The sequence below is a fragment of the Periplaneta americana genome, chromosome 9, assembly GCF_040183065.1.
Source record: "Periplaneta americana isolate PAMFEO1 chromosome 9, P.americana_PAMFEO1_priV1, whole genome shotgun sequence".
Lineage (NCBI taxonomy): Eukaryota > Metazoa > Arthropoda > Insecta > Blattodea > Blattidae > Periplaneta > Periplaneta americana.
Window position 1 is genome coordinate 70,824,159 of NC_091125.1, and position 24,861 is coordinate 70,849,019.

The following is a 24,861-nucleotide window of genomic DNA, read 5'->3' on the forward strand; positions in this document are numbered from 1 at the left end:
TCATTTATAAAGCAACTAAACTCCCAAGAGAAATATTACCAGTGTACACACTTCATCAAACAAGATCCCCAACTTATGAAAGCAACGTCAGTAAACCACATCATTATCACAAAGTGTCCCAAGTTTAAAGTTCATTCTCAATCCCATAATATGACTAGATCAGTACTTACATTTGTGCAATGTTTCCATCTGTACCCCTATAGCAACTACGCAGTAATGTCTCGGCTGTAGGGTTGTACAGGTGCTTCTTTATGAAATTGGCAGCAGTAATGGCTCTCTGAACATAGGAATCATCCTGCAATGCTTGTCCAGCCTTGGCAAAGCCCGTTATCATCAGTCCTGCAAATAAAATGGTTTTACCCATAAGAACAAAGACATTCCATAACAACATTTTATGTACCGGTACACAAATTGTGTTACAAAAGTAAAATTTGCAATACCAAGATAATATCATATCTCAGTAAATGTAAATACTAACACTGCTTGAAATGGATTTAAATATAAAAAATTCTTTCACTAATTGTTCTAACATCGTGATGAGTTTCCAATGGTTCCAGATATTATGTGATCTGGGATTCTGCTAGTCTGACACAGTTCAATTTGCTTTCTAAGACAGTGGTACATTATTTTAAGGTGGAATTCAATATCCTATATGACAGGATAATAAGGGAAGATAAAAATTAGCATAAGTATTTTCACAGTTAACTTTTAAATATCAAAGCGCACTATGAGTGGTTATCTGACAGACACCCTTGCACTTGAAAGTAGCAACAGTAGGTGGACTATGCAAACATTATACTGTAGAGACCTCTTAAGGCACTAGTAGGTCGAGTGTCATCAAGATTTTTTGTATGCCACAAATTTAGAGTCACACAGCATTGTCGGTTTCTTTAGAGAGAAAGCTCTGCTGCTCTTAACTGAGTCAAAACCCACAATAGTTTCTTTAATTAAAAAATAAGCATTAGACCACCGAACATGACTTACTGTTTAACTTCATGCAGTTCATATAATAAATTGATCATTACTGAACGAATTTGAATATGCTAATTAAATGTGTTAAGTTACAAAATATCCAAAGAGAAATACAAAAAAGATAAGGTTAATTAAAAAATTAATAATGGACAATTGATGAAGAGATTGTAGAGAAGTCACAATGCATCAATCTGGCTCTTGGCCTAGCTGCTCATAGATTCTGGTTATGCAGACAACTTCCTATCAGTGACAAACAGCACAGTATCAGTAATTTAACACACCATAAACTATTAATGTAAAATATTACTAAGTATAAGCAGTTAAAACATCATTTCTCACCCAAATTAAGAACAGAGATGATGAAGCTGTCTTCTTCTTCTTTTACTTTTTTATATTAGTAGGTTATTTTACGATGCTTTATTAACAGCTTAGGTTATTTAGCATCTGAATGAGATGAAGATGATAATGCCGCTGAAATGAGTCTGGGGTACACCGAAAGTTACCCAGTATTTACTCATACTGGGTTGAGGGAAAACCCCGGAAAAAACCTCAACCAGGTAATTTTCCCTGATCGAGAACCGAACCCGGGCCACCTGGTTTCGCGACTAGACACACTAACCATTACTGCACAGCTGTGGGTCTCTTCTTCTTCTCCTCCTCCTCCTTCTTCTTCCAAACATTGTACCACTTGTTTAAGAAATTATGCATCACTTGCTGCAGTTCCCGTTGAGAAATGGAGGCAATGTTTTCCAGGATAGTATTACTCAGTTCTTTTAGGGTATATGGATTATTTTTGTTCACTTTGTCTTTTAGAGTTCCCCAAAGATAAAAGCCACAAAGAGTTAGGTCGGGGGGGGGGGGGGTCGAGAGGGTCACACATTCTTACTGATAATTCTATCTCAAATGTTCTATAAAGCAGGGGCGTATTTTGCGGGCTACCGGGGGTAGCCCAAGGCGGTAGCCCAAGGCGGTAGCCCAAGGCGGTAGCCCAAGGAAATTACAAAAGAAAAAGTTTATAATATAACATAATGTAATAATTTTGTATTATTAGTTTTACCATAGTAATTAAAATTAAAGTAATTGTTAGATATATTTTGTGTAATAATAGGGTCAGCGGTAGCCCAAACCCTTTAACCAGTATACGCCAGTGCTATGAAGTTCACTGTATGTGCTATTGCAGTATCCTGTTGGAGAAGGAGCATGTTTTTGCCTTTTTCTTTGACTTTTATTTCTAGGCAACTCTTAAACAACAAAGTGTACTTAATAATCCACATATCCTGGAAGAAATGAAAAATAGCATCTAGAAAAATATCACTTTTATTTCTCAACAGGAACTACAGTAAGTGGTGTCACTTCTTAAACAGGCGACAAATGTTTGGAACATGAAGGCATAGAGTTCCAGTGTCTCCTTTCTTAATTTGTGTGAACAGATGATGTTTTAAATATAATTGGTGAAATAAAAAGCATAGAGTTTGAGCATCTCCTTTCTTAACTTGGGTGAATAAATGATGTTTTAAAATAAGTAATGACATAAAAGCAGAAGAATTGGATGACTTGAGCATGTACGAAGAATGAGTGAGGAGGAGATGACTAAAATATTTTCATCTGAAAACCGGAATAAGTAAAGTGGGAAGAACCTAGATCGAGGTGGTTCGATGACATGGAAATGGGCCAACAAACCTGGGGGAAGAGAAGATAGAGCAGAGAGAGTGAACAAGCATCTCAAGGGAGGCAAAGGCTCTGCCTGGGCTGTAATGCCATGAAGTAAGTAAATAAATGTTTCAAATGTTCATGTTTAGTAATATTTTACATTAATAGTTTGTGGTGTGTTGAATTACTAATACTGCACTGTGTATCACCAATAGCAAGCTTCTGCATAACTGGAATCTATAAGCAGCTCAGCCGAGAGTCAGGTCACCACATTGTAGTCCCTCTACAATTTACTCATCCATTACAAGAAAATGAAGGTACATGACTTCATTTATAAGTTGTACTATTTAAGTAACTGCACAGAATTTTTCCACACATCCACATGATATAGTTATTTGTATATTGCAATTGTGAAAATCGATATAAAAATTACAGAAACATTCAGATAGCAATGGTTTATGATGAGATTCTCTTATTAACCACTAATTTTGTTTAAAAACACGTGAAGTTATAAGAAAGCATTTCATTTATGCATTCACCAGGTGAGTGAAACGAGTTTTACAAACTCTGAAACAATATTCTTATTGTCCTTTCCAGTAAGGTGAACTCATGTAGATAGGCACATTTACACACATTTTAATCTATATTTAGTCATTGCTTACTCAATTTTCTGAGTATATGATATTTATTTTTTCTGAAACAAGCATTTTTGGTTCATATGTAAAAAAAAGTCATGAAAATCTATCAGCCAATTTTAAATGAATAGCGATTTTATGTTTTTCCAAATAAAGATCCATTAATGTAGCCTATGTTCAAAAAAAAAAAAAAAAGTCATGGAAATCTATCAGCCAATTTTAAATAGCGATTTTATGCTTTTTTTTTTTTTTTTTTTTTTTTCAAATAAAGATCCATTAATGTATGTTAAAAATTACTCTATTAAATACCGGTATGCATCCTTCCCAGAAAAAAATGACTCACAGATGATCAAAACTAACAAAATCTATATTGTAATTTAGGAGAAATAACTGTACACAGACAGATGACATGTCAAAAAGCTTTTCCTACGAAGAAAACTGAAAATGTGTATTTTAGTCAAAAGGTGAGACTTTTCTTTTCATCATGAATTCCAAAAGAGCTCCAAAGTCCAATCTCCCTCCTATAAAACTAAGTACGGATTTTTTCCCAATGTAAAAGATAGAGTGTGATACTGATCATATCACTTTCTTCTAGTGTCAAGATCAAGAAAGTAAGAGAGCTCTACAGAACTTCTTTACCTCCCATGTACCTCAATTGTGTGTAGGCAGACGCTTTTATCTTTATATTATTTGAGCAGAGCACAGCACTCTTTAATAAGATCGTAAATCGTACCATTCCAAGCCGTCAGCATCTTGTCATCAAGATGAGGTCTCGGCCTTTTCTGTCTGGCCTCGTACAGTATCTCCCTCCCCTCCTTGAGGGCCTCCCTCACAGTTTCCACGTCCAATTTCGCCTTCTCAGCAGTCTCCTCCTCGCTGTCTAGAGCTATTAGAACATTCTGGTTTTTCAGCTCGTCATGAGGGTCCTGCAAAACACACACATACATGCATTCCCATATGCTTTCCCAAACTATGCTATAATCCAACACTAACATTCAGCTTCATTTCGTTTGATTCCTTCTTAGAAATATTTCTTTGAAAAATATTTATGTGAAGGAAAAAAAGTACAGTTTCCTACCTGATATGGGTTAACATTGCCCTGGGGCTTCACATCATAATGGTTACAGAATACAGATGCCAGAGAAGTATCGCTGTTGTTAGGCAAGGGTTTGCTCAACAGACTTCTAGCTTCGTTGTATGTCCACACACAGAATGCACCTTCCTTCTTATGCGAAGCTCCATATGTGGGGTATGAATCTGCATCTTCTGCGCTGTAGAAGCCCCCAGTCTAGAAAGAGAAAGAATATCACTAATTTTTGCTTCTAATTTTGATCTACAAGAACTTAAGTATAACAATCAATCTACAATAGTAATCAACTTATTGCAAAACAATTGAAATTTACAGCATATTTCAATATAGGCTACTTAACCGTATCATCTCTAAATACTGACTTTCACTCAATTATACTTCGTCGACAACTGCAATGCATGGTACATTCTGGCACAATTATTGCCTTGATTAAGACTCTAATAAGCACGTGTTAATTTATTGGTTATCAATCAGAGACATCACCCAATACTGAAATGTCCATAATGTGGTAATGCTCAGGTAAGTAGGTCCAAATAGAGAAAATGCCCAATTACATTAACAGGCTTCAAACTTCAAAACGTCCAATATGGAATAAAATGTGCTCCAATATACCGAAAATGCCCAATTTGAAGAAAGTCATGTTGAAAAAGTTCACACTCACTAAAAGAAATTATCAATGACTATAAAGTATTCACTGTATAAAAATAAGTTTCTTTAGTATAAACAGATATCACAATGAGGATAACAGAGGAACTACTTCAGTGTTCATTTTCATGTAGATGTGAGCCGTAATTCAGTTTCAAAGATAGGAAATAGCCCTTTAAGTAACGAGGGATGTTGTTGTTATTATTATTATTATTATTATTATTATTATTATTATTATTATTATTGCTAATGTTGGTATCTGCTTCCGAGGATGCACGCAAACGCACGCACACGCGCGCGCACACACACACACACACACACACACACAAAGTACTATGAACTCTGAAAAAGTGGACATATCATCCATGAACTAACATTAGCCCTATATAGAACACTTTTCTATCATAGACATAGAAATTTCACCAAGAATAGTCTTGAATTGACTGCTATTATTTGTACATGCTGCAACAACAGGAACATAAATCCATATATAATAATTATAATGATGATAACGATAATAATAATAATAATAATAATAATAATAATAATACTAACAACATCATCCCCAATAACGACATATATGGTGCTTCAAGATTTATTTTCATATCTGTCTAGGTTCTAGTTATAACTCAGCACTGAAGTAGAGCAGGAAAGTACACACATTGAGCCTTTTAGGCTGCAAAATAATGAAAACACATTTCTCAAGTCTTCACATGCCATCAGTGCACACCAGATTAACTCAATAAACTTCACATTATAAACACAGTGAATCTCACTGACCTTATCACTGAGGTCCCTGTTCACGTAAGTCAGTATGTCTCGCACAATTTCTGCATACAAGGAGTCCTTTGTAGCGACGTAAGCTGCCGAGTACACCACAGCCAGCTGGGCTTGATCATACAGCATCTTCTCGAAGTGAGGCACATGCCAGCGTTCGTCTGTGGAGTATCTCGCAAAGCCCTGTTCAACACATTAGTAATGAACAATGTGTTAGGGACATTTAGTTCATGCAAGAGAACAATTCGACTTCTAATTTAAAATATTTCTTCTACCATTATGCTAATTGTTCATTTACACAAAAAGTGATATACACATATATGCACACATGCACACACGCACACACACACACACATTTATATGGTTTATCATCAAACAAATTCTTAGCAGTGGAACTCCAATAACTTTATATTACATCCACTTCAAAACTTCATAAATAAATTGTAACTATACCATAAAATAATAAGTTCTCCAGGTATAGACCATGAATTCGTAAGGAAGAGAATAAGTAAGTAAATACAGCCTCGTGATTTTTTAACCTTGACAAGAGAAAAATGTGGTTACTGTCATGCTTCACGTTTTGATCAGTTTTATCCATAACAAAAGAAGTCCAGTGTTTCTTAAGAGGCTGAATGAGTAACATAAACGTTCTGGAATTATGGCAAAGAAAGAAAAATAAAATTCCTTCTGTCTGCCTGGAATCCAACTCATATTGTACCCAGTACTTTTTACATCCCTCTCTCAATCAAATCCGGAAACAAAATCGTAACATTCCAGTCTGCAGTATGTCATTATACGAAGTATTATGCAAAAGATTGATTTTTTTCAGTAAAGCAAAAGAAAAACTGCATTTACTTTATGTAAAATGTTTAATAAATTCGTCTGAATGGCTTTGAAGTTATGTGTTAAATGTGTTGAAGCTAGTATAGCCTCTTGACAACATAGTAAACTATTTTGGTTATTGATCAGTTTTGGAATATAGTTGGAAAGAGTCATTTTCATTTATTTGATTCAATTGTATTGAGACCATAAATTGCTTCTCGCAGCTAGAGCAACAAGTTGTTTCGAAGCCCGTTATCAGAGATGACAGGAAATTGTAACTGGGGACTCTTAGTCGCACACAGTGCTTCGCCACTGTCCCGTGCTCAAATGATGTATTCCCTTTCATCAGCATTACAGCACTTGCCTCTCCACGTGAACCTGTGTCAGCAAACATACAATAGCGCGTGACTTCGAAACTCCGCACAGGGAGGCTTACAAATCATTTCTTACAAGAAACACCCAAAAGGCGTTACTGTATGGATCTAATTGGCTAAATTAAAGACACGTTAACATACGTCATAGCCGCGTGATTGAGTCCTGTTTGTAACCCTTAAGACAAACCTCAGGGTGAAATAGGGTTTATTAAATTGGATAATAAAAAAAACCCTTAAGACATTTATTTCCTTAAACGGACTGTAAGCATTCATTTGTATAGCAATGTCGTCGAAGTTCAAAAGACTATTGGTCAGCGTAAAACTGCATAAGTCATTCCATCATTTCCCCTTCCCTCCAAGCCGACGCTTGGGTGTGGCATTCGACAATACACAATAAACTAAGGATCATAGCATCCGTTAGTTAGGAGGCGGTCAGTCAGTTCGATTTCCGACAGAAGGTTCAACTTGATGAAGTCAGAAGACCGGACTTTGAGACAAGGCAGTAACCATGGCATCAGGCGAGAGTGTCCAACCACCAAGTTCCAAACTTACAGTCTAAATAAATCTTGTGTTATTGTGAACTAGACTTCAGTTTCTAGAAGTGCAAACTTCTAAATAAATTACGAATAATCTCAAGGTATTTCCAAATAGGAATCCTCATCTTAATCCTTAATAGTTCTATTGTTTACAATAGTGGTGCCAGAATCTTGTATAATTGGGGTATAATCGGAGATAATGAACATATGTGAATTCCGTTCGAAATCATCTGCCCTCTTCGTGGGAGGAGGGCATGACAAATGTAAATAATTTTCTATGTGAAGACAGCAGAACAATTAACGTACTTCAACCAAATGAGAATGGTTGATATGTTATCACAAAACAGTCTGTCCTCGCCTGCTTCCCCAAAAGAGTTGATTTCAGGTGTTATCCTGCTAGAATTGACACCTAATAGAGTTTTGATAACTTCGATAAGTTTACCACAGTTATTTGTTCTTGTCTGTTAGCCAAATGCTGAAAGAAGTGTTCCTTTCATTCAAGTGTTAAGATTAATGCATACTATCCAGTATGACGAATTCTTACTGTCAATGTTGTAGCGATGTGCTAAAACTGTATTGTATACAACATAGGTCACGACGAGAAAGGCCAAAGCTGATGTAATAAATGGACAGGGTAGATGGTGAAATAACATATTTGAAAAATACATAACAACTACAGTAGATACAATTTCTCACTATCAATATGTTTTAAAAACCTAAAAGACGATTACCTCTCGTAAAGTTATTTTTCATTTACATTTCAAGGTAACAAAATACCTCGTGGTTCATGCATTAAGTTTTGCCAAGGTAAAAAACCAAGCTCTTCAAAGACTTGTATGGCAGACATACTTGCCTGTGCCACATGGTCGTGGATGCCACCCTTTGCCATCATCTTGAGGGTGTAAAGACACATCTCCAAGGCCCGTTTTCCTGCCTCAGACGAAGGCTCTCTGGAGTATAAGTGAAAGAGAAAGTTCATATTGACTGGTTGAGGGAATTTGGGAGCTTCTCCAAAGCCTCCAAATTTGGGCTCGTAACTCTGCGAAAGCTGCTGGATGCACTTCTTCCAACATGCCTCTCCGGGTATTTCTGCACCCCTACCCTCATCCAGCACTGATGTCCTGCGCAGTACTTCTACAATCTTGGTGCCTGACTCAGAGAACTTCTGACGGTTGTCCTTCCACTGCACAAAAACGACATAACTTTAGCCTATCAGCGTTACAATTCCAGTTACTGTATTTTAATCCACAACAGAAATGGTTCCCACATTTTTTTCATTAGTATTTTGAAGCAAAACTTTCACAATCTATGTACTGTCACAGAGAAGTATTACTGAATATGCTTCAGTTTATTACAAATTACAAGGAGAATAAAATGTATAGCATTCTTTTTATATAATCTGTAAGTTTCTTTCTTACTTTGAAGGCAATTTAACGTCGTATAGTTGGTAAAATGAGTAAAAAAATTAATCATCAACAAATCACTTATGCAAATCTGACTTTCAGGTAGTAGCTCCTTGAATAATTTCAAGGAAAAATTGTTCCGGGACCGGGTATCAAACCTGCTTTACAGGGAGCTACTACCTGAAAGTCAGATTTGTATAATATATTTCGTTACTGGAGGTACGTTAACAGGAAGCCACAATTTAAGTGACACAGCATTCATGTGCACTCAAAGTTGGCTTCTGGCGTCTTGTCAGCCCATTTGAGTTGTGTGGATATAAAGGAAAAATTGTGACGGTGTCGTGTATTGTTCCTGGGGTAGCTCAGTCGGGAGAGTGTTCATGCACTAAGCGAAGGGTCCCGGGATCGATACCCGGCCCCGGAACAATTTTTCCTTGAAATTATTCAATAGACTTACGAATAACAATTTTTTCATAGAGATCTATTACTTAATTCTAGGAAAACAGATTGTCGAATTATTTCTAAAACCTCCTAAGTCCAATTTTTCCCGAATGTCGAAATCTGTGTATATTTTTAAAATATGTGTTGATAACGCCTTGTAAGTAAATAAATGTTTCTATATTTTATACGTAACAAATGCATAACAGCTGCTAGCTGAGACATCAAAGGAATAAGAAGTTATTTTGCTCTTTTATGCAAATTCCGCAAATATAGTTACAAGGTTTAGTGGGCAAAGTTTCCAGCTTGAGATAGATTAGAAAGTTCAAGACTTCAAGGCATTTACCTCCAAAGTTCATAAGCTGGAAAGAATCAGTACTATGAAAAGGGTACGTCTGATGAAGAAAATAAAGGCAGGCAAAACGAATGTAAATGTAGCAATGAATGTGTCATATCGACTTGATCATTCTAGATGTTCGAAATCATTGTTAAAGAGAGGTTGTCATGTGGAAGATTTAGCTCAGCCCTTGAACATGCCATTTGCTCAGGTAATGTGAAAGCTGCACAGAAGGTTGATGTGGACTGTTTGTTGAAACAAGGATTTGGAGATGAGTGGAGGAACATGCCAGAATTTCAGTTTTACGCAAACATGGTTGATTATCAAATACATGGAAGAGAACAGTTTTAGAGGAAACTGCTAGGGAGGGGAAAACATGGAGCGAAGTGAAGAAGTTGGCTACAAATAGGCTCCGATGGTGGTACTTTGTGAATGCCCTATGCTCCTCATGAGGAGATACAGGAGTTTGATTGATTGGTTGATTATCAGGAAAGTGACACAGAATGAAGAGGAAATTTAAAAATGCAATTGTTTTGATGAGGAAGGAGATTTTGGAATGATATAGCTTTTTCTTTTGTGTTTTGATTTGCTTGTGAAGACCAATGAAACATAATAGACATAAATTTTGGTCCATTAAATCATTAACAATCACTGTAACATGTACTGGTACGAATTAATTTTGATTTAGTAAATTTGATTTCCTAAAGTACATACTTGTATTTTGTTAGCTTCCATTTCAAAACACGTTTTGTCCACCCGTATGGAACAAAAGTTAAGTCCGTCTGATTATACATTTTTTTAAGCTGCGATTATTCCTAATTTAGATACAACTGAGTTTCTGCGCTAGTCATTTTTTTATCACGAAAGAGTCCTTTTTACAACAGTAGTTTCTTTTAATTTTTTTATCCACAAAATTAAACCGTAGAAGTTTTTCGTCTTTTCTGAAAATATATGATTTGCGGACTTAGAGGATTTTGTTTCGGAGCTCCTCAGATGTAAAATAAATGAATTAGAAACAAACTGTGATATGATGGCAATTTAAAATAAAAAGAATGTCAGGAAAACAAGAAGAGAGATAAACAGGTTGTAAAGCCAAAAGTTCAATTGAAAAAAATTAAGTAAATACAATGTAAAAGTAATATGCAGGAAAGAATCAGTGATGTAACTGTTGGAAATTGTGTGACAATTACCTGATTTCAGAATTGGAAGAAAAATAAACCGTAATGGTTTCTGAAGGACAAAAAAAAGTGATATAAACAAATGAAATTTGTGACATAAATATTAATACCATGCAGCATGTGTACTACCAAATAGATTAAATCAAAACATACCATTGCTATGGACAACCCAAAGGGCAATGAAGAATAATTACATTCTTCTCACCTTTTGAACTAATTACTCTATTACTTCTTGATAAATGTTTCTGGTCTAAAACAACTACACAAAATCTGTGCTGTCGAAACACACTCAAAGGTCGTGAAATTATGACATCCATAATACTAAATAGTGACGCCTGAATTTTCACTTTGTTTCTATATTTATTACCAGATATTGCTGGCAAAGGTGGGAAGCCAAGGACATCTAGACTCAAATGTCAGGAACAGTATGTGGGTATTTAAAGGCCATCATTATAATTTTGCTAACACATTCGATGATCAAGTGACATGGTACCCACATCTTTATTTCCCTCCCAGAGGAAGTCGTATCATAGATTTTCTTGTCCGAAAAATCTATCACACTCTGCCGGGTTTGAACCCGCAAATCTCGAACCCAAAGGCTAGTATGATAACCATTAGGCCACGGAAGCAACATTGAAAATATTGTTATTTATTACTTTCAAGTCTCAACAAACAAATTCTAAATTACAATCTAATTAAAAGAATAGTTATAATGAATTAGTGGTAGAATGAAACGATAACAGGTCACTGCCTCACACAAAATATGCAAGAAGAGGTTGTAAGAGATTGTCAGCATATATAAACTCCAAACTCGAGTTTCTATTGCATAATGTTTCAAATTATGATGCATCTTCAGACGTACGAATTTAAAATTTTGTGTTCAAAGAGGTGCACCATTTTATAAATGCAGAAACATCGAACTATATTTCAACTCCATCATGTGCAGATCTGTTACCAAGAGTGAATCCACAAATAAGTTTCCCTTTCACTACCTTCCTGATGATAAAGTTGATAAGTAGTTGTACGATGTTTCTATATTTGTAACTTGTTGCAGAAACCAAAACAAAAATTCTCGCACCATAGTCAGACATACTTATACAATCCCAGTCTTATCCAGTCCTTTGGTGTTCATTTATATAGAATGTTCCATAAAGAATGCAAGATTTAATTTCGTAATAAAAATCATCAATTTTTCAAAATTATGGATATTTCTAAATTTAGTACAAAGTACACTAACTGAGGTTAATAGTGGAACACTATATCAGACAAATGTATCAGCTACTCTGCTTGCACACTCTCCCTCTTCCGACAAAATTTTCAATGACCTTCTCATATATTTGCAGCTTAATTTCGTGTGCAGTGTAACTAGTTGCACCGTCCTACTGGAATCACATGTCTTCCAGACCAATACCGTCCACTGATTCCACAGAAACTTCATTATAATGTTGTGGTAAAATTCGCAATTCATCGCTATTTCATATCCGGACTCATTTTCGAAAAAAGACCCAAACACACCATCAGCCCAAAATCCGCACAAAATAGTGGCTTGTTGTGCAGGCAACAGGTTCTCACAAATCACTCGAGGATCTGACAATTTTGTTTGCTCACATACCCATTAAGTTGGAAGTGCATCTCAATGCTAAAAATTATTTTCTTTGAGAAATTGCCGTCCACTTATTCATTATAATACATCCAACTTTCAAATTCTCGACACTTCAAATGGTCTACTGACTTGATTTCTTGCGTCAGCTGAATCCTGTATGCATGCAGACGCAGATCTTTCTTGAGAATCTGCTGCATAGCCAATTGTGAATGCAAACAAGTTTCTTCAGACTCATATCAACACTTTGTCTCAAGATGGCAATTTTTTCAAGAAACTGACGTGCACGAAGATGCCCAGGTGATTTAATGTCCAAAATCGATTCTTTCTTCTCTAATTTCTTAATCAGTCTCTGAAATATTGACTGATTAGATGCATTTTATCGACCGAAAATTCCACGAAGTTTTCGAACTGTCACAATAACAAAGCATTGTTCATTCGTGTAGCATTACATAACAATCGGCAAAAAACTCCGTTACACTTCCATCATGTTTTTTCATGTTATGTTTTCACAACAACAATGATTCATGAAAACTAATCTCAACAAAAACAGAGGACAAATTTAATATTCCACTATTAACAGCAGTAAATATATTGTTGTCTAATGTGCTGCATCTAACACTGAAATTATTAGCAGGCAGTAAATGTGCTTTGTACTAAAATAAAAAATATCTGTAATTAATTATTTTTATTGCGTTCTTTATGGGACAACCATTACTGTATTTTACCATTTGGTCAATTAGTGCAATCCATGTTTTGTTTGTAAACAAAGAAGTTTTACCTGTGATGAAATGATGTTCAGCAGAGTTTTGAAGCCAGGCTGTCCATAGTAGAGGTCGGTGGGAGGGAAGTAAGTACCCCCATACACTGGGGTGAGCTCGGGGGTAAGCCACACGCTCATAGGCCACCCTCCTCCACCCGATGTGGCCTAGAACCGAACCCCATAGTAAGAAATAAAGCCATGGTCACCTGCTGGGACACGTGCAGCAGCACAGTGCAGAAGCCAGGCCGCGGCCACCGGTCCTCTGGGGGGAAGTACGTGCCTCCTGTGACGGGCTTCAGATCCGGGGTCAGGAACACACTCATGGGCCAGCCCCCGCGCCCAGACGAGGCCTGGGGGACAATCACGCCAGCCCACCAGTGCACCAATCGTTAACTTATCTTAAAGCCCACTTCCTTACTTTCATATAGCCTATCTTATTTCCAGTTACATTACAGCATCTGACATAGTGTAAATTCTGAATACAATAGAACTTTGAACAACATTGTCTTTAATTATACATCATTCCTATTACCTGTTGCATATCATGCACTGTACAATTCATTTTATTTTACGAAAAATGGCTTCAAAAAAATGTTACAAATCTGGAAATAGCATACAAATAGAGAAGTTTTGCTGTCTTAGATATTAAATTACACGTCACTAGAGATTTCAAGGTTGGTAATCAAATAGTTGACATAACCTGGGCATCTGAATAAGAAACCAGATTGAACTTACAGAACATGGGTTTAAATTATTCTATTATTGTCGTTTCGGCAACTATAACTGAATTCTGGGAAGGAATTAACAACAACAGTGATGTTCTATTGTAAAATGGACTATCTACACTGGATTTAATTTGAATTGCCAGTAAAAATAGATTTCTGATATTTGCTGAGCATGTGCTTGTAAAACATATGCAATCATAAATTCTGTGTCTACTTGCGTTTTTGTAAGAATTCTTGCCTTCGTTATAATAATATTACAGTAAAATTCCTCGTATCTGACACCCAAATAACCAGCAATACCAAAACAACGGTACTTTTGGCTGGGCCAAAAAAAAAAAGTTTAAATCTGCCACAATCTGGGCCATCAGTTTTGTCACATTAGAAAGTTTGCACGAACTTTCGTTTCAGTTAATATTCGAACCTAAAATTAGTGTATTATTGTGTTGTGTGACGTGTCTTAATAAAGAAAATCCACATAATTTTTATGTTTATTCAGTTATGAGCAAGTGATAGAGAAATAACCTTCACATGGCTGCAGTTTCAACGTTCGGCACTATGAAATACAAACTTTTATATAACAGTATTGATTCAATTATCCAGGAAAATCTCGTATCCAGAACTAGCTTGGTCCTTTTGTGCCAAGTAAGAGGAATTCTACTGTATTATAATTTACATCGTACGTAATCTCTTCAAATAAATTATATTTGTGTTCTAATCCTTGAACAATTATTCACGTTGATCTTCAGGAAATAAACAAGCCAGAATTTCAATTATTTTAATACCACAAAACAAATATATGCTGTTCATTTGATGTGGATGTTAGTGTAATATAACTTGTTGTAATTATCATCATTATTATTATTTGTATTTTAATGCCTCTGTGTGTGTGCGTGCATGCGTGTGTGTGTGTTTTTTTTTTTTAACTGCATGCCCCATTACATAGTAATACTACATGCTTTGTAATTTCAATTCATCATTTTACAACGTGTTTAGCTATAATCTTCATACATACTATATCGTATAATATAATATTTTAATTGCAATCTGTCATGATTAATTGGCATATTATTGTAGATCATTGAAGTTTATCGAGCTGATGAAACGGACGAATATTTGCAGATACTTGCTAACTAGTTTGTCATGGGTCGTAGGCCAATCTCTGCCAATGTTTCTTATTCTTTTACTCATTTCCTTTATTCTTTATATAATTTTTTGCATTGGAATACGACGTGATCTGCAGTTTGTTCTTCTTCTCCACATGGACATATCGGGTTGTCTGAAAGTCTAAATCTGTGAAGGTATGCCCTCAGCTTTCCATGGCCAGTTACTATTGCTGTGAATTCTGGGAAGAAGGGAATTTTCTGTCGTAGTCTATTCTTCACTGATGGGAAGTAAGCCTTACTTATTGCTCCATTCCTTGAGTCTGTCCATTGTTGCTGCCACATTTCGATTCCTTTTTTTTTTTCCTGTGTTATAATAACCTCTTTCGGTACTCTGTCGTAAACGATTTCCCGGTCTTCTGCTGCTGCTTGCTTTGCAAGTCTATCTGCTATTTCATTCCCCTCTATTCCTGAATGTCCTTTAATCCAGCCAAAATGTAATTTCCAATTCGAACGTGCCAAATTAATTATTTTTTTTTAATGAGTTCTATTACTCGATTTCTTTTGTAGTTGTTTTTCAATAAATCTAAAGTAATTTTACTATCTGTATATAATGCAACAGATTTGTCGTCTTCGTTCTGAATTTCTTCTATTTTTTCCAGTATTTTTAATATTGTGATTTGTTCCGCTTGATTGTTGGAACACTGGCTATGGAGTTTGAATTTTAGTTCGCTTGTTAGAGTGCCATTTTAGTATATAATTCCTGCTGCACCGACGTTGTCTCCGGATTTACTGCCGTCTGTGTAAGCCTCAATTGTATACTTAATACCATTTTCCACTTCGCGAATTTCAGGAATTTCTGAAGGATGTCGCCAAAATGTTAATTCCAGGGGTGCATCGTATTTTTCATTGTGAACTTTCGTTGCAATGTAGGTTTGTACTGTTTGTTCTATGAGTATATTAATTGGTAGTACTCCAGCTATGATACATGAGGCGTCGTAGGAGATTGTCCGATAAGCTTCGGCAATTTTTATATTAATGAGTCTTTGTACTCTCCTGTATTTTGCGATATTCTTCTTTCTTCGTATTGCTTCTATCCATACCGGAGCTCCATACGTCATAACTGGGAGTAAAGCTCCTTCATAGATTGTTCTCAATGCTTTATAACCTAAACCCCATTGCAGTTTGGCTGTTCTGGCTAACATATTGACAAGAGCGATTGATTTTTGTACGGTATGATCTATATGTGCAGTGAAGTTAAATTTAATGTCCAGATATATTCCCAAATATTTAATTTCTTCAGTTTGGTCCAGCAGTTTGTGATTCAGATAGATGTTGACATCCCTCTCGTCATTTCGTTTCCTCGTTATGAATAAAACTTTGGATTTGTTGTCGTTGAATTTTATTTTATTATCAGTGGCCCAATCTTGGATTTTTATTATATCCTGATTTGCGATATTTTCTGCTTCTATTTTACATGACCCTTTTGTTAGAATAATAAGGTCGTCCGCGAAGGCAATCACTTTTGTTCTTCTATTAAACTTCAAATTTAGTAATGAATTGTACAAGACGTTCCAGAAACCTGGGCCGCAACATGACCCCTGTGGACACCCTTTTTGAAAGTCTTTTTCGGTGGTATAGTTATTTATTGAAAGTGTGGCTTTTCTGTTGCCAAAGTAGTCTACTGCTAAATTATATAAATTTTTCGGACATCTTAGTTCTCTTAAATTCTTTAAAATACCGGGCCACCAGGCAGCATCAAATGCGCCTTTCACGTCAAGACTGACTACAATTACGCATTCTTTTAAATTCAAACTTTTTTCTATGTAGTTTTTAACTTCAAAAGCTGCATCAATTGTTCCTCTCTGGGGTGTAAATCCATATCGGTTTTTGTTGAACAATTGTTAGTATATATGTGGAATAATATCCTGTCAATCAGTAATTTTTCCAGCAATTTACCACCAGTGTTTACAAGACTTATAGGCCGAAATTTCGAGACATCATTGCAGCTCTCTCTTCCAGGCTTAATTATTGGGAGAATGACTGTACGTTTCCAGTTTTTGGGAAAGCACCCCTTATTTAGACACGCGTTATATAGCTGTGTAAAGAATAAGGGAAATAGCTGAAAAGCTCTTTTAACAATATCACTGGTTAAACCATCTTCCCCAGGAGTCTTTTTAGGGTTGAACTTTTTTAAGTTTGTTAATATTTCTTCCTTCGTGAAGGCTGTGTCGTCTTCTGTGTCTATTGGCTCTTGTATCTCCTTCCTGATTGCTTTATGTATTTCTCTATCCTCTGTTTCACTGTCTTCAGGAACGAAGTGTTCAAGCATGTGAATTAGGGTACTTCTCGTGTCTGTGGTGTATGTTCCATCTTCTTTCTGCAGTGTAGTCAGTGGAGAGCTGGTTCTAGTTTTACCCGTTGCTATTTTGTATATTTTCCAAGGATTGGTTCCGTCTTCTATCATGCAGAATGTTTTCCAGGACTTCAATTTTTCTTCTTGCATTTTTCTTTCATATTCTCTTTTACCCTCAAAGTACTTTGTTTTCCTTTCTTCTCTCAGATGTTCGTTGGTAGTAGTTCTTTGGTATCTTCTCCATAGAGCATTTGTCCTTTTCCTTAACACTGTTAGTTCGTCTGTCCACCAGGAAACTGTATTCTTGTTTATTGCATGTTTCTTTCCTGTCGATACACGGAATGCTTCCTTGCTAGCTGCTGTGATGCAAGAGAAAGCCAGGTTTGTTAATTCTTCTACATTCTCGTAGTTTTCAAATCTCTTGCTCAGATCTAGGTCCATTTTCGTCAAATCTTCATTATTGTCCTCAGAGTGAAATTTTGAAATAATCTTGGATACAAGGATGCCATCAAATTTGTTGTAACCTCCTTCGTTAATTATGTATCTAATCTTGCTGTAATTGTACTCTGTATTAATATTGTGTTTCTTCTGCCTCAGCATTCGAAGATTAAATGTCAGAAGCTTGTGGTCTGAGCAGCTTTCTTCAGCACCACATGCCCAATCCGTTATGTGTCTAAGTAGTTGATTATTAACGATTGTTAAATCTACGTAGCTACTAGATCCTATTGTTTCGAATGTTGGTTCTGATCTCTCATTTACAATGTTTAAGTTTGAGATTGTCAAGAAGTCTTCTAGACTTTTCCCTCGCAGGTTTGTTGTCGTGTCGAACCATGTTTTGCTTCTAGCATTACTATCTACTGCTATTAGTATGCCTTGTCCCTTTGAATAGTTCAAAATTTCTTCGATTCTCGTGATATTTATTTGAATGTCTTGAGTGAAATCAAAATATGAGCTCACTCCATAAAATTTCGTAGTTTTATAAGACATTTCCACTACGACGTTGTCTTCATCAGAGAGTTGCATGATGAGTACTATATCTATTTCATTGTTATTTACGATCACCGCTGATCTTTTCCTCCCATTTCCACTCGTAAATGTTCTCAGCGATTTAGGTATACAGCACAAACTATTTCCTATAATGTATGGCTCTTGTACAAATGCCAAGTCTATTTCATTTTCTTTCATAATTCACACCAGGTTATTCGCTGCTATGTGTTTGTGTTGTAAATTGACTTGTACACAAAGCAGGGTTTTGATACTTTTATTCATAGGTTTATGATTATCTGTTTTAATAATCTGTCCTGTTTGCATTCTTTTTTAGGGCAGCTACATAGCAACTGCATGTTTTGTCAAGCGATGAATGGTTTATGTTCACAGGCGCTGTTTTATTGTATTTATTATAATTAATACAATTGACGCAACGCAGGTTTTCCTTGTTCGCTTTGCACTCATTTCTTTCATGTTTTTCTGCGCAGTGTGGGCATACTATCTCCCCAACGCATTCTTCCTTCCTGTGATTATACTTGTAGTATTTATGGCAACGCATGACAGTCAAGTAATCATCATTATTGCACACATGCCAACCTATTTTGAGCTTCCTGCCGAGCAGACGTTTTCTAGTTTCAGAATTAACTTCTATTATTAAGTTCTTGTGTTTCTTCCTATCTTCAAAAACAAATTTTGGTGTAAGGTCACTTTCGCTCAAATCTAATTCAGAATTTTGTGATACTATGGCCTCAGCAGCATTCTCTAATTTAATGTCTTCTGGTATGTTGAATATTATTAATCTTGGGTTTCTGAGCTTTGGCAGGTAACTTTCAAGTTCATTTCCACATGATTTTTCAATTTCTTGGGAAATTTTCACCAATTCATCTTTCTTATCGGACTCAATTTTTTTGTGCATGCGTAGTGCGTGCGTGTGTGTGTGTGTGTGTGTGTGTGTGTGCGTGCGTGCGTGCGTGCGTGCGTGCGTGCGTGCGTGCGTGCGTGCGTGCGTGCGTGTGTGTGTGTGTGTGTGTGTGTGTGTGTGTGTGTGTGTCTAATACACATATGTTTACTATTTATTCAAAACTGTCTAAAGTTGAAATCAAATTTTCAGAGGATACAGAAAAATAAATATAAAAAGACAACAAAAGTAATAATTATACAAGCAATCATCAAACATCCTTAATAAATATAAATGTATAAAAAATGAAGGTTTTAATTTTAAGTATTACATAAGACTGAAATCCTTACTATATCAACGAATTACCACGTTTTATCAGCACTGTTGACTTTTATCCGCAGGGATCTGGTTGTGCCCAATTTAATTACAATTAAGTAATATTGCTGAATTTTAAATTAAATACAAGCAAAAAAATTGTTACCTGCTGTGATTCAAATAGTAACATTTCTAATGACAAATCAATACTTTGTAGGAAAGTAGAAATATAATAATTCCCTCCTAATAGAGCAGGGTATAGTTCTTGTCTTATGTTTGTCCTACACTGTTTTAAGTGGTGGCCTTGTGCCACGCTGACTTCATGAACAGAGGGTTCTGCTAGCCTGCTTTGATACCACTGGAGCTGACAAGCAAACGTTCTGATGGGGGTAGATAAAAAAGTTAATTTTTTTTCTTCCACAATGTTAATAATGCCAAAAGAAGTGCTTATACAAATTTTTGCCACTCGACCGCAATTATGAGGGCCGTAAAAAAATAAGTTCGCCAGGGGCCATTAACAGAAAAAAACCACAATTTCATAGGACAAATTTATTGGAACAGACACAGCAATTGTTGAGACATTTTTCAACATATTTTCCATTGGAATTGAGACATTTCTCGTATCATGGGATTGACAGAGAGAGGTGCAGACACAATGAAACGCGGTTACGATCTGAGACGGCTGACTTCTATGACACAAAAATTGATCCCATGGTATGACAAATGTCTCAATTCCAGTGGGGGGATATGTTGAAAAATAGCGCAACAATTGCTCTATCTATTTCAATAAATATTTCCATGCTATTTGTGCTTTTTTTTCTATAAACGATCCCAGGGAAAATCACTTTCTGGACAGCCTCGTAATTGCGGTTGAGTGGCCAAAATTTGTATAAGCACTTCTTTTGACATTATTAACGTGGTGGAAGAAAAATATTTAACTTATTTTATCTGCCCCCATCAGAACGTTTGCTTGTGAGTGAAGGGCATTTCATCATCATTGCTCCACTATTACCAACTGTATTATCCTCTCACTGATTCTGATTATCCATTGTAGTTTATAAGTATCAGTAAAATAAACAAATACAATTTTTACTTTTGACAGGCAAGTATGAGAGAACAGAGCAATTCAACTGCTTCCACAAAGAAGCCTCACCTGAACAAATGCCATGTACATCTTGTCAACATCTGGCCTTTCCTCACGATCCACCTTGATATTGATGAAGTGTTCATTCATGACCTTTGCTATCTCTTCACTTTCAAATGACTCCCGCTCCATAACATGGCACCAATGACATGTAGAGTAGCCCACTGACAGAAAGATCAACTTATCTTCTTTTTTCGCTTTCTCAAATGCTTCTTCTCCCCATGGATACCTTCACATATTATAAAACAATATTTTACCTTCCTGACATGTTTTACATGCATAACCTATTCAACATGGTCAATAAAACATAAGTTTTACATTTCACATAACAATTTGCAAAATGTTTCGATACTACTATGATTGGCCAAACTACACCATTAACCAAACTGTAAGAACATTCACTTTTCATGGAAGTCTAAGTGGAATTTATGATGGACAAAAGCAGTTCAGGGTAGCTTTTCACTGGATAATTTCGTTTCCCTTGCCACTTTACCATTGTCAGTGCATTTCGAACTGGTGGATCAAGGTCAAGCAATGAACTCATTTGCCATGCTTGCTTACCCCATTCCTGGACCATTCTCAACTAAAGTCAGCTGGAACAGCCGGGATTACCAGTGGTTCAGTTCATAGTTTTCAGTTCAATGACTCGTGTATGGTTTGTACGTTTGATCCGCCAGTTCGAAATGCGCTGAGTATAAGGGAAATGTCTACATATTATTACTAGAGGGGAATATTTGGATCAATTACATTAATAAGTACATACCAATGGAGAGACGATTGATTGAGTGGTCGGAAAGAGAATACATTAACTTATAAAAAGTAATTCGTATTGAACCAAACCCTACAATAATTGTGTTATAAATCTGAAATTATGTCTTGAAACGACTGTGAATTGCTAATTGCTTTATGTTGAGTCATTTCATACGAGTTCCAACACTAGGTGACAGTAGTAACACAACAGTAGTATGAAACAAATAGTGTATTCTTTGGAAGAATGTGTATTTATTTTCCGAACCCACTGGATTACTGGCTCATATCTCACAGTACAACGGCAATCCTGGATAATATATGATTTGTAACAAGGCCCGTCAATGTCAACAATATACGATTTAGCAAGGATACTGGAAACGATACGGTCCTTTCTCGCTAAACGGAGCAAACATCAACCTTCAATGCCAGAGTCTATGTAGGGGATATTAATTTGCACTGGACAAGAACATTCCCCTAAAAGTCATTGCAATAGCTTACAAAGGAAATACGATCTTCTTACTACTCAACATGTCAGAGAACAACAAATAAAGCAAACCTTTGGCCATGCAGAGTGTCAGAACCAGACAAAAATAATAAACTTCAATACTATGTATGGTTTCAGGAGATAGCACACAATACACATGGAATGCTCAACATAACACGGTTTACAAATTAAGTGTGGTTCCTTTTGTTTGGATATGTAAACTAATAAAATTTCAGGATTTGGGCTGCTGATAATCCTCATGAATTTCACAAAACACCACTTCATCTGGATCATTAGTCTATTTTCTTTAGTGAAATACTGAAGATCTTTGCATATTTGAGGGATTTTACACAGTTTTTGGAACAACTTGATGATGTAGACCTGACACAGAGTTACTTCCAGTAATATGGCACAAGATGCCACACATCATGTGAATCAATAATGACAATCCAGAGTTTTTGAGAAACGTATCATTTCCAAGAATTTGTTGCACCACGATCACCCTACCTTATCATCCTGGACTCGTTTCTGTATGGCTATTTTACGGACAGCATGTACCATAACAAACCACAAATGATTGACAACTTAGAGAACATCAGCAAAGAGATCATAAATATTGACTATGTAACATTAAGACATGTTATGGGTAACATGAAAACCAGAGTAGAAATGTGGCTGGCAGAAGACAATGGCAACTTCCAGCACTGCTACGATATGATATGTTCGACATGAGAGAAAGTAAGTTTTCTAAAACTCTAAATTCTATTCATTCATTTGCCATCTACGGTAAAAACTTTGGGTTCAGGTCTATAAGAATTACTCTGTATAAGTTACATTGATAGCTGACTGGTTTCTAATACTACCAGTAAGACTTTTCTACAATTTTACTAGACTCGGAGTTAAATGTCTGAAGTGGAGGAAACTGCGGAGCAGAGTTCGTTAATATGAATGACAAGATACTTGTAATTGGTGAGATAAATGGGAGAAAAGTAACTGGTAATTTTTACTGGAGCCCTATCGTTTAGAAACAAGAGTTCTTTAGTGCCATAAATCTATGACATGGTGTCCTCCAGCATTATCTCTCTATTAACTGTAATAAAAGTTTAATGTATGATAAAATTAATTAGGCTAGTATTTTCAAACTGTGCATTGTGATATGAAGAATTTAAATTATTCATACTGTTACGGTTTGAAATAAATTTCAGTCTGATACATTTTTTTAATAACAGATTGGGGAATAATATCGAATACTGAATATCAAGTGTCCCAATATCATTATCAACATCAACAATAAGAAATATTGGTATCGTCCTATCTCTTCTTACATATAATTAAATTTTATCATAAATTAATTGTATTACCTACTCAATTTCAACACAACAGCTTTCCATTATCGTGCAGGATCCAAAACAGTAATCACAAAAATATTCTCTGTGTCCCTCAATGGGATATCACACTCATAATAAATTATGATTTTTTCCCCCCAATTAATGAATTAGTTCATTCACTTATTCATTTATTTATTCATATAATTCTTACTAGAGTCAAGCAAAGGCAATATTTACAGTCCACAAAAAAAAAAATAAAAAGTTTGTTTGAATGTCCGTGTCAACCTTACAGGAACACTTAACTCCACAATTAGTAGGTAGGTATATTCAGAGTTCAGTTTCGCAGCCCTGAAACATACTGACAAGCTCTGATCATAAATCACCATTTAAACGGTAAGAAGAGATTTATTACCATTCCACAGGATTAGTAGCATGCTGCAGCAGATAGGGGGACTTCTCATATATCAAACGGTTCTTATGTTTGGGTGGTGAAGTCACCTCCCCCCCTGTAGCCATTGTTTCGATAAAACTCAACCTATGAATTACAAGAAAACAACAGGTTAACTGACGACAATTTTTATTATACCATATCCTGAATGCATTAAATGACATACCGTATTTTCATGCTTTGGGGTACTGCATAGGCCTAGTACAGTAGCATGCAGTCTAATAGTGCTACAAAGTGAAGTCATTAAGGCACATAAGGCACTATAATTGTTACTTACACCCTCAAGGAAAGAATCTCCGTACTCATAAGACAACAGAATAGATTCCAAAAACGTTGTAGAAGTTATGGCATAAGGAAAGAAAACTATATTTATATTCAACATTAAATCTGCACTCTTCCAGTATGCAGTCAGTTACAATCAATAAACGTGCTATCATTACTTAACATATGGTGTAGCAGAGGACACTGATGGTTGTGTGATGGCTCTGAGAAACTTTTATAATTAAGTGAATAAGTGATCGTTAAGTATAATTTTGTTTACCAAAAACGTTTAATGTTGCTTCGAAAATAGTTTCACTCTTGCAGTCTTGCTTTGAAGTTTCACATTACTGTATTTCACAGCACAGCAACGTTCCCTGGCCTGCAAACTCGCCTTATCTCTCCGTAATTACTTCATCTGGGGCTAACTCAAAGCAAGATTGTTCCAGCTGGAATTGAAATTTTCAGTTGATTAGCAACAGTAACTCAGACCACTGAAGACATGACAATTATCTGCAGGAAACTGCATTAATACTACATAAAACGTTGAAACGAGCAATGGGAAACTTCAAGGACTGAAAGAGTGTGTGCAGAATTGTGAGAGACATTTAAGATAAAATCATTTTCGAAAGAACGTAAGTCTTAGTAAAAAAAAAAAGACATTTATTATTATAATCTAAAATTTATGTATACGGCAAATTTCCTCCCACCCCAAGAGTGTTTTCCATTACTTTTCGTGTTTAGAAGTTTTCTTTCTTCTTCACTTCCCAAAAAGGCAGCAAATGCCATGCAAGTACAGAGAGTTCCAATGGAGACCGGCCCCACTCCAACTTCTACCTAATAAAATC

The 24,861-nt window shown here is 35.9% G+C and overlaps 1 protein-coding gene across 5 annotated transcripts in view; it reads right to left on the reverse strand.

Moving 5' to 3' along the window:
* Positions 1-24,861, reverse strand: part of LOC138706060 (spermatogenesis-associated protein 20) — a 141,336-nt gene that overhangs the window by 107,616 nt on the left and 8,859 nt on the right. For 2 of the 5 annotated variants that reach the window (XM_069834974.1, XM_069834969.1), the window contains exons 2-9: positions 23,720-23,842; positions 20,755-20,974; positions 13,239-13,385; positions 8,355-8,684; positions 5,773-5,952; positions 4,336-4,545; positions 3,991-4,183; positions 171-339 (exon numbers count right to left, since the gene is read on the reverse strand). In XM_069834974.1, coding sequence (XP_069691075.1) covers positions 171-339; positions 3,991-4,183; positions 4,336-4,545; positions 5,773-5,952; positions 8,355-8,684; positions 13,239-13,385; positions 20,755-20,974; positions 23,720-23,823 — 1,553 coding nt within the window. In that variant the 5' untranslated portion in view covers positions 23,824-23,842. Of the gene's footprint in view, positions 1-170; positions 340-3,990; positions 4,184-4,335; positions 4,546-5,772; positions 5,953-8,354; positions 8,685-13,238; positions 13,386-13,426; positions 13,571-20,754; positions 20,975-23,719; positions 23,843-24,296; positions 24,463-24,861 lie in introns of all 5 variants that reach the window. The other 3 variants (XM_069834972.1, XM_069834970.1, XM_069834971.1) reach the window with 3 other exon arrangements.